This window comes from Monoraphidium neglectum, assembly GCF_000611645.1.
Source record: "Monoraphidium neglectum strain SAG 48.87 unplaced genomic scaffold scaffold02126, whole genome shotgun sequence".
In the NCBI taxonomy this organism is placed as follows: domain Eukaryota; kingdom Viridiplantae; phylum Chlorophyta; class Chlorophyceae; order Sphaeropleales; family Selenastraceae; genus Monoraphidium; species Monoraphidium neglectum.
In genome coordinates, this window is record NW_014011502.1 from 1 (window position 1) to 10387 (window position 10387).

General features: G+C 66.7%; 2 protein-coding genes across 2 annotated transcripts; both read right to left on the reverse strand.

Moving 5' to 3' along the window:
• Positions 1–767: 767 nt before the first annotated feature.
• Positions 768–5257, reverse strand: MNEG_9955 (Guanylate-binding protein 6; the record flags this gene model as incomplete). Its single annotated transcript, XM_014041572.1, has 10 exons — positions 768–785; positions 872–964; positions 1173–1235; positions 2125–2256; positions 2529–2606; positions 2890–3005; positions 3798–4065; positions 4391–4567; positions 4722–4946; positions 5138–5257. 10 exons carry the CDS (start codon positions 5255–5257, stop codon positions 768–770), a joined length of 1290 nt encoding a protein of 429 aa, XP_013897026.1.
• A 592-nt stretch (positions 5258–5849) lies between these two features.
• Positions 5850–10063, reverse strand: MNEG_9956 (alpha,alpha-trehalose-phosphate synthase (UDP-forming); the record flags this gene model as incomplete). The annotated part of the gene is made up of 6 exons (XM_014041573.1): positions 5850–8084; positions 8402–8467; positions 8883–8976; positions 9204–9292; positions 9564–9677; positions 9953–10063. 6 exons carry the CDS (start codon positions 10061–10063, stop codon positions 5850–5852), a joined length of 2709 nt encoding a protein of 902 aa, XP_013897027.1.
• Positions 10064–10387: the final 324 nt, after the last annotated feature.

Below are 10387 nucleotides of genomic sequence, written 5' to 3' on the forward strand. Positions count from 1 at the left end.
CTGTACACACACATGCACACACACACACACACACACACACACACACACTTTTGTGCGCGAGTGCACGCGCACAATAACACACGCACATCCACACACACACACACACACACACACACACATGCACAAACACATCCATACCCACGTCCAGAAGAACAAGCATGCACACACGCACGCACACACACACACACACACAAACACCCACATCTACACACACCCATCCACACCCATCCACACACCCATCCACACAATCCAAAACCCACCCTGTGCTGCGCCAGCAGTGCGTCCGGCTGAGGTGGCACACCCTCTGCATCAAACTCCCGCCAGTACGCCTCCTCTGCACATGCCCCCATTCCCCCGACACACATGGCTCCCCCCCACTCACGCACACGCGCACACTCCCACACACGTCCACAATTTGATGCTTTCACAAATCCCCCCCCCCAAACACACACAGACAACCCTCCACACCCCCCCAAAACCCACCCGGTGCTCTGCCAACAGCGCGTCCGGCTCGGGAGGCACCCCCTCTGCATCGAATTCCCGCCGGTACGCCTCCTCCGCCGCGGCCGCCGCCCTGCGGCACTCCGCGTCGGCCACGCCCTGCGGCCGCGCGGGGTGGCGGTGACGAGGTGTAGGTGTGCGGTTTCGTGAGCCGCTGCGCGCTCTGACCCGCGGGCTGGTGGAGTGGATGGTGCCAGGGGCCGGCGCGGGCGGCCGTGCGGGTCGCGGCGGCGGCGAGAGGGTGCGGCGGCGAGGCTTAGGCGACCCTATCCGGCGCCGGCCCCCTGGGCAAAGGGGGGTGGGGAGGTGAGGGGGGCCCGGGGGGGAAGTGAGGTTTGAGGTGGAGGGTTGATGGGGAAGCGGCCCGCACCTGCCAGGCCGTCGCGATGGTGGGCACGGCCCCCGCATTGATGGCCGCCACGTAGGCAGTCGCTAGGCCCGCCAGCATCGGCCCGTTGATGATCTGACGAGGTTGGGGCGGGGAGTCGAGGTTGGCGTGTTGCGGTGTGCATGTGCGTGAGCGTCCGCGTGTGTGTGCGTGCGTGCGTGAAAGCCGACGGCCTTGCCTGGGACCGATATCCCAAGGCACGGGGCAGGCTGTGACGAAGAAAGTCGGCGGGCGTGCAACAGCAGAAAGCGCGCCGCCGCCCTCCCTCAAGCGCAGCGCTCACCTGCGAGCCGATGCGCTTGGGCGCCGCGCGGCTGAAGAGCAGCGACGTCAGTCGGGCCACCCCCTGCGCAAGCGCATGCAGGACACGTTTGGTAGGTTTGTCAGGCGGCGTTTGTCGACGAATTGTGATGCTGCATAACCCTTCGGACGACCACTCCTGGTGCACCCTTGCACACACACACGCACATACATACACACGCATACACATGAATGCACACAAACACACACGTGCACGGCCAGAAATTGTCTCAGCCCATGCGGCCCCCGGGAACGCTGGCCCCGCCCAAACGAGTGACGGGAGCCCGCCCCTGCCCACACCACACAGCACCCTCCGCAGCCCGCTCCGCACACACACACACACGGCAGGTAGCTGCTGCATCAGCCCCAACCCTCAAAAAATCCCAAACCCTGAAACCCTGGAACCCTGATATATGAGACCCTGGAGCCCTGAAAAGCTGCAGCCTTCAACCCTGGAACCCTGTAGCTCTGAACCCTGTGGATTTTCGCCCCCCAACCTCTGTGAACTGGGGCCGCAGCAGGTCTGCCTCGTACGGGTGCACCGGCAGCTCATCGTCAGCAGCCGCCCTTGCAAAAGAAATGCAAAAACCCTTGCAGAATTTCAAACCCTGAAGCCCCGGGATGTCAACTCTGCAACCCTGGAATCCTAAACTCTGGAAACTCTGAAGCCCTGAAACCCTGGAACCCGGGAATCTGTTGTTCGTCCCCCGAACCTCTGTCAATAGGGGCCGCAGCAGGGCGGGGTCCGCCTCATCTGAGTGAACCATCGGCTCCTCATCAGCAGCCACGTCAGCCCCAAACCCTCGCAAAAACCCAGACCCTGAAGCCCCAGGATCTCAACTCTGAAACCCTGGAATCCTAAACCCTGGAAACCCTGGAGCCCGACAACCCAAGGGCCCTAAAACAGTAAAGCCTGTGATATTTTGCCCCCGGACCTCTGTGAACTGGGGCCGCAGCAGTGCGGGGTCCGCTTCATCCAGGTGTATCAGCAGCTCCTCATCAGCCGCGGGCCGCACTAATGTGAAGCAGTCGCGGTCGGGGAAGAGCCCCTTGATGCTGCGGCGGATCTGGGGGGTTTGGGGGTGGGGGCCAGGGTGGGGGCCAGGGGTGCGAGCGGATCGTGCTAGGCAGTCGCTGCGGTGCGGTGCTGTGGTCCCCTGACGCCTGCAGAATGACCATGAGCAGTGTCACACACGTGTGCACACACACAGACACACACACACAGACACAGACACACAGACACACACACACACACACGTGCACAAACACGTGCACACACACACACACATACACACAAACGCACACACACATACAGACACACAACTCCCCATGCCCTCACGTCGTTTTTGGCCTGTATGGCGTCGCTCGTGCCCTCCTGCGGGCTCAGCGCTGCCTCTAGGTATTCCCGCGCGGACACCTGCACAGCAGCAGCAGCGGCGTCAACCACCCAGGCAAGCTGCCTGCACTGCAGCCGGCGACCCGCCGTCGCCCCCCACGTGATAAGAGGAGCGCCGATCCCGCGTCGCCCCCCGCAGCGGCGGCCGCGTCGGCGTCCGCGGCTGGGCACCGCCAGCAGCGGCAGCAAGCGCAGCCACAGCTCGCGCCCTTGCCCAAGAAAGCTCCCCCACCCTTGCACCCACACCGACACCCGCACCCACATCCACGTCGGCACCCGCCCCCACCCCCGCCCCCACACCCACCTTGCGCCCCTCGTCGTGCAGGTCAAAGTAGAAGTCCCGCAGCAGCCACAGGAAGGTGGGCGTGAAGGACCCCAGGTCTTGGCTGTCCCCCAGGGCCTCGCCGGCTGGGGAGTGGGCTGGTTTGCGGTTGCCGGGGGAGGGGGGGTTGAGGGTGGCGTGGCGGATGGGTGTGTGAGTGTGTGTGTGTGTGCGTGGAGGGGGGGGGAGTTGGGGTTTGGGGTTGGTGGGGAGTCCCAGGGCGATGGTGGTGTTGGTGAATTGAGGGGCGGTGTAGCGACTAGGTGGTGAGGGGCCCTTAAACCCTTGATCACCCGCTCAGTGACCCACTCGTCCGGCCTGCCCCTCAAGGGACCAGAAGGGTTGCGGGTTGTTTGGAGGGCTGTTCGTGAGCGCAGATGCCGAGCGAATGCGCGCGCGAGTGAGGCTCGCGGCACACATGACCCCTCAAGAGCACAAGATCTTCTGTTTGGGCGCAAGATTGGCACAAGCTGTGGCAGGTTGGGGGTGGGGCGTAGGAGACTCGCGCCTCGCGTTCGGCCGCCGCGGGAGCGCTCACCCCCGCCCTCCGTCGCCCTGACCCTGATGTGTCGCGTGATCTGAGGGGGAATGGGGGGGATAAGGGGTGGGGGTGGAGAGGGGATCGGGGGGAGGCAAACGTGGGGGGAGGTTTGGGGGGGCCGGTGCGATAATCGCCGTCTCAGGGCTGCGGGAGCGGCCGTTTTCGGTTGGGCAGGCCCGTCTGCACGCAGCTTGGCGAGTGGTCCTGCCCCTTGGTCGAGAGCCAGCCCTTGGCCGCACCCCCATTGCGCCGCCGCCGCCGCTGCCCGCCTACACACAACATCGCACGAGATCCTGGCGACACCCAAGCTCGCCCACCAGCATCACTTGCCCGCCGCAGCGTCACCTACCCCAGCCCCTCCACTCGCGCGCCCGCTGCAGCATCGCCACCGCATCCCCTGTGCCCACCGCCACGTTACCGGCCGCGTCACCCGCCGGCGTCACCCGCGCCCCGCCCACCTCCGTCACCAGCCCCAGCCGGTCTATCGCCGCCTCGTCGATCGGCCCCATCTGGTTGAAAACAAACATCGAGCTCAGCAGCACCGCCAGGCTCAGCAGCTGCACGCCGTCCTGCGCCGTCTGGTTGTAGGCGTCGATCCCCTCGCTGTCCAGGAGCAGCTGCGGGGCGGGTTTTGAAACAAGCTTAGGATTTCTAGAAGATTCCGAGGTCGCCCGCTTGTGGAGCCGTCCAGGCTCATGGGATGTGACTTTTTGGGTGTTGTTGGGGAGAAGGGGTGTATTTGATGGACAAAGGAGATGCAGGCTCTCGGCCGTACCGGTCACAGCAGGCAAGATGAGAGTGTAGCTGAGCAGCGGCGATCGCTTGTGAGTTTTTTTGTCTATTCAGAGGCTGCGCCGTGCGCCTTGAAAATATGCAGCCGCCCCCCAAGCTTGCCCGAGCCCCGGCGCCGCGGCCTCGCGCCCGCCCGGCTGCGGGCGCCACCGCGGCGTCGGCGGCCTGCCGAGCCGCCCCCGGCTGCGGCGCGCTCGGGTCCCCTCCTTTTCGCGTGCCGGCCGCGGCGCCGTGCTGCCGCCGCTCGCGGCCAAACCGCGCGAGAACCAGTTGCGCCCGCGCTGTCAGCCTCGGCGCGTTGCCGCCGCGGCCGTGTTGCCGCAGCTGCTGCACAGCCGAGGTGGCCCGTATGAGGCAACATGGCCCCGGCGCGGCGCCCTCGCCAGGCAGTCCCTCACCAGGCAGTCACATGCATGTCGCTGTGACTAGAATGTATGAAAAGACTGATAATGCATGTATGCAATTCCTGTGTATCACTCACCAGGTGGTACGGCTGCCCGTCGGGCCCAACCAGCCGCACCGGCCGCGACCAGATCCACAGCCCCTTGGTGCACGGCCGGTGGCTGTGCGCCAGCCGGAAGCCGGCGCTGCGGCCAAGCAGCTGGTTTAGGATGAAGGACTTGCCGGTCCGCGCGCGGCCGCACACGGCAACCACGCCGACCGGCGTGCGGATCGTGCGCAGCAGGCGCGCCGCGTCCTCGCAGACCTGGCGTGGTGAGTTTTTTAGGGTCGGTATTGGTGTGTGGGGGGGATCAGGCGCGTTCGGCGGGTCTTCGACCGCCGCCGGTGTTGGTGTGAGGTGGGACCAGTGCCCAATTCGCATCACTGTTGCCGACACTGCATCATCGTTGCCGACAGGGCGGCACTGGATCGGGGCTCAGGCCAGCCACATCTCACCTCCATGTCCCCCGTGATCTCATTGAAACGTATGAGCTGAATTGGGCCCGCGTCCACCGCGGGCACAGACATCTTTGATTTGGAGCCTTGCCGCGAGGAACCCCTGCCAGCCCCGTTCATGGTGGCAGAGGCTTCCATATATGCAGACTTGTTTGCAACTGTGTACGGAGCTGGGTCTAGATCGCGCTGACAACGCCTCCTCGGGGGTTGCAATAGAGGGCGGCCCGTATGTTTTTGATATTATTTACTGTACCTTCCACATGCGCTTTGACAGGGAGTGAGCAGACACGAGGAGAGCATGCACTGGTCCTGATCCCCCTGGCTGGTCTGTGTGGGCTCGGCTGGTCGGGGCTGCGATCACCGCAGTTGCATGATGACAAGTCGGGGCCTGGGTTGCGATGCGGGTACTGCAGGCGCAATCCAACGATCACATCCAGCTTACAGACCATACGCTAAACACCGCAGGTTCCCCGCGAGCTGCAAGTGAGTAACAGGGCGGCGCTGCCTGTCTGGGTGGCTGCATGACATGACGCGACGTGTGACTCGCATACTGGCTGGGTGGGAAGCTGGGAACCTCCTACCAGGTTGATGCTCGCGACGAATCGCAAATCCTCTCTGCAAAACAAATGGAAGGGTTCAGGTACAGATGAGAAAGCGTTCGCAATAAATACATCCAGCCGCCCGCCGGCCCGATTTCGGCCGCGACCGCCGCTCACCCCCGCTGCCGCTGCTTGTCGCTGCCGCTGAGGTGGGCCGTGGGCGGCCGCTGCAGCAGCTCGTCCACCACGCTGCCCGGGGGCCCGCTCGACCCAAACATCCCAACCCCGCCGCCAGCAGGCCTGCCGCCGCGCCCGTCGGTTCCCCCCGGGCCCGGCCGCGGCCGCGGCGCGATGCCGCTTGAGCTGCTGCCAATGGGCCCGCCGCCGCCGCCGCCGCCGCCGGTCGTCAGGCCGCCGCGCGGCTCACCGACCGCCGGCGGCGGGCCCGCAATTGGCACGGACGGCTTCGCGCCACTGCAAGTGAAGCCATACGCATCGGCCTCCAGCGGCGGCCCCCTGGGAGGCGGCGAGGCTGGCGGCCCCTCCGCCTTTGGACCGGCCGCCTGCCCGCGCCTCGGCGGCCACGCGGCGGCGCCGCCGCCTCGCTCCTGCTGCTGCTGCTGCTGCTGCTGCTGCTCCTGCTGTGGCTCCTCGCCTTCCGCCCACGAGGCCCTTTCGACCTCCGGCCCCACCGCGTCACCCCGCGGCACCGGCAGCACCCCCATAACGCCCACACCCTCCGGCCCGCCGCCGTCAGACAGCCGGCTGACCTGGCCGCCCGTCGTCGGCGGCTGCGGCACCGGGTGCGATCCATAGGACGTCTCCAGCGCGTACCGCCCCCAGTCCTCGCCCGCGCTGCTCGCGCCGCCGCCGCTGCTGCCCCCGGCGGCCAGGCCGCCCGGGCCGGCCGCGAGTGGCGGCGGCGGGGTCGACGCTGCGACGTAGTCGCTTATGCCGCCGCCGCCGCCACCGTCCGAGTCTACAAACCTGCCGTCGAGCGGGCGCCCCCCTTCGCCCCGGCCCGCCGCCGCGGCCGCCTCCCTTGCGGCCCCGCCGTCGCCTTCGCCGCCGATTCGCACCTGCTGCTGCTGCTGTTGCTGTTGCTGCTGCTGCTGCGGCTCCTGCTGCGGCTCCTGCTGCTGCTGCTGCGGCGGCGGCAGGGGCGGCGGCGCGCCCGCCGCGCCGCCGCGCTCCACAAGGATCTGGTAAACTATCGCCTCCAGCAGCGCCGCCACGTCGTTTGACCCGCTCAGGCTGAAGCGCGCCTTGGACTTCACGCGGCCCACTGTGCACGTGTACAGGAAGCGCGGCGGGAACTGCAGCCGCACCAAGCGGCCCATGCCGTCGGGGGTGACGCTCTCGATTGAGGGCCGCCGCCGGTGGCCGTGCGCGGCGGCGGGCGACCCCGCAAACGATACAGACGGCCCTCCGCCGCCGCCCGTCAGGGGCGGGCTGGCCGCGCGAGCGGGCGCGGCGGGGGCTGCGCCCGGCCGCGGAGGCGCCAGCGGCGGGAGCGCGCTGGCCTTCGGTGATGCGCCGTCGCTGCCGGTGCTGAGGCGCAGGCGCGGCTGCTGCTGCTGCTGCTGCTGCTGCTGCTGCTGCTGCTGCTGCGGCGGCAGCGGTGGCGGCGGCTGCTGCTGCTGTCGTGGCAACTGCTGCTGCGGCTGCTGCTGCTGCTGCTGCTGCTCCTGCACCTGCACCTGCTGCTGCGGCTCCCGCCGCCACTCGGTTGAGCTCTCCTCAAAGCTCAGCAGCTCAGGCGTGGAGCTGCCCAGCCGCGCCTGGCCGTCCGGCGACACCGCCGGCACGCCCCACTCCGGCGGCTGCTGTTGCTGCTGCAGCCGCTGCCACTGCCGCTGCTGCTGCAGCTGCCCGCCCGCCGCCCCCGCCTCCAGGTGTGGAACCTCCGGGATACCCGGCAGCGGCGCCGCGGCGAAGGGTGGCAGCGGCGCCGCCGCCGCCGCTGCCGATGAGGAGGCCTGCGCCGCCGTCGCGACCGCGACCGCCGCGTCGACAACCGCCCCATTGACCTGGTGCGGGTGCTGGTGCCCGTGGTGCGGCGCCGCCAGGTGCGCCGCCGCCGCCGCCGCGGCCTGCGCCTGGCGCCGCTGCTCCTGCTGGCGCGCGGCTTGGCGGTGCAGGTGGCGCTCGTGCTGCGCAGCTGCTGCGGCCGCAGCCGCGGCGGCCGCCTGCTGGACTTGGTGCTGCACGGCGGCCCTCAGGTCTGCCCGGCTCTGGCCGTCAATTTTTTGGCCCTCCAATAACGAGTACATGTTTTCGTCCCGGGCCAGCAGGTGGCCGACGCAGAAGCAGAAGTCGAAGGACACGTGATCTGGTCCGAGGTTGTCGGCCATGTGCACGAGGATGCGCTGCAGGGCGACGCCCTTGGTCACGCCGACGGGGCGGACCTGATGGGAGGGGGGTTTGGGGGGTGGGATGTGTGTTGTGGACCATGAGGGGCGAGCAGGTGCTGTTCCGGCGGCGGCCAGCCGAGCGCGTGCGGCCTGGTAGCCAGCCGGTCACCTAGCTGACAACCCCTTGGAGTCAGGGTGTCAGTTGCACACACACAGGGGCTTTGCACGTGCGACCGTACTGGTGGTTGGTCGACCCTCAGCCCCGCGCCGCGAGGGCCCTTTGCCCGATGAGCAGCGCGGCGCTCAGACAGCATGGCATCTGTCAGCCGTCTCCATTTGAATGCACGCAGGGGCGTGATCTGGGGGCGCACCTCCACGCTGCGGCCGCCCTGGATGATCTCCACCGGCGCGTTGCTGATTGGGCCGGTCCACAGGTGCTGCAGGCGTAGAAGTGCCCGATGCAGGGTTGCGGGCGGGGGCCGGGAGGTCAAGGCTGCAGAGAACAAGATTTGGACAGCACAGCCCTAGGCTACCCGCACCAGCCAGCAGGCATCGTCCACTTTGAAACTCCCTGCATACGGCGCAACCATGCGAGCGGCCGAGGCAGGCATCGTCCCATCAGGCGTTGGCAAAGGGTCCCGCGGGCCTCGACTCGACGCCGCGGCAGCAATTCCCCTGTGCCCGTCCTTGAACCCTACTGGGTGCCCCGCGCCCCTGGTCTATGCTACTCTACTCTACTCTACTCATCGATTTCCCTCGACAATCTCTTGAAATCATCTGCCCGGTCTACTCTGATCTACTATAGTCATTAAGATCCTTCGGAATCGCCTGGTGTCATATCTGTCTGTTCACCTGCAGGAGGTCCCTGGCCTGCAGGCGGCCAAACTCCAGGTCAGCGTGCTTGTAGTTCCACACCAGGCTCGTCTCACGCACCTCCACAAACGACCTGGGCGTGGTAAGAGGTGAAGGCCAGCTTATTGGTCGATTGAACGATAGCTGATTAAGCATTTTCCTTGCAGGGACGCTTGCTGGATCGACCGCAACGCCATTTTGCAAAGGCGTCAGGCAGGCAGGGGCGACGCCCGGAGGCGCCTCTGGCCGTGCGTCACCCGGGCCGCGCCGTCACCCTGGCGCCACGCCGGACCGCCGTTCACTGTGAAGTTCACAGCTCACCGTGGTGTCCTCTCGCAGAAGTAGTCGAGCACCAGCTGGACGCTCTCCATCCACTCCTTTGGCAGCGTGTCAAACAGGCACACCCACTCCTGTTTTTTCCGGGAGGGGGGCAAAAAGGGCACGATGGTGTCAACGCGTGCAGGACTGGGGCGGGCGCGCGGGGCGGGCAGCATGGATGGAGGGCAGAACGATAGGAGGGGTGGGGTGGATTAGGGTGTCATGGAGAGGACGATGACGTCACAGGTGAATCACAGGGGTCACATCGGGACAGGGTGAGCGGGACCTGGGCGCCTGCATGTAGGGACGGCAGGGAGGGGCAGCAAGTCTGTGCGCCGGACCGCGCGCCCCGTGGCCGCTCACCGCAAGCGCCGCGCCGCCCTCCGAGTCGATGCTGGGCGGCGGGCGCAGGTAGACGCCGTTCTCCGCGGCCAGCCACACGGGCAGCACCCCAAACGTCTCCTCGAGCTTGTGGCACTGCAGTCGCGGTGACATCATCGTGCGTCATCGCGACGCGCCGCAGAGGGAGGGTGTTGAAGAGGAGTAGTGGGTGGGTGTAGTGCATTGAATCTGCGCAGATACATCCACGGGCTGGAAAATGCACATCCACACCGCCAGGGTGCGGCGCAAGACGACATCTTGATAACGTGCACACACACACACACACACACACACACACACACACACGCAAACACACACTTACACGCACAGAGTGTAGCCAGCACACGCAGCGCGCCGCACGTTTCCCGCACCTCGCTGCCGCTGAAGAGCACCACCGTGTTGGCGGGGTCCTCGCACAACTCCTTGATGCAGTCAATGACGCGGGGGTTGACCCTGTGAGAGTGAGTAGGGGAGGGGGTCATTGAGGGGGGTGACGTGAGGTGGGTGAGGACGCGCTTTGGTTGGGGGAGGGGAGGCGAGCATGGTATGCCGAGCGGGTTGACTGTAATAGGGGAGGGAGGTTCAAGGGTGAAAGTCCGTGCAGGGGTGGAGCCAGGTGTTTCATAAGGTGTGGGATGGCGCGCGCGATGACCCTTGAGTTGCAACGCGAGGTCAAAGACAGGGGAGAGTGGCTTGAGGTTGCGTGCAGGGCGAGGGAGGTTGCGGGGCGACTCAGGCGGGTTGCAAGCGAGGCGGGGCGAGAGAGGGGGGGAGGAAGAGGTTGGGGCAGGAACGATGGGCTCTTT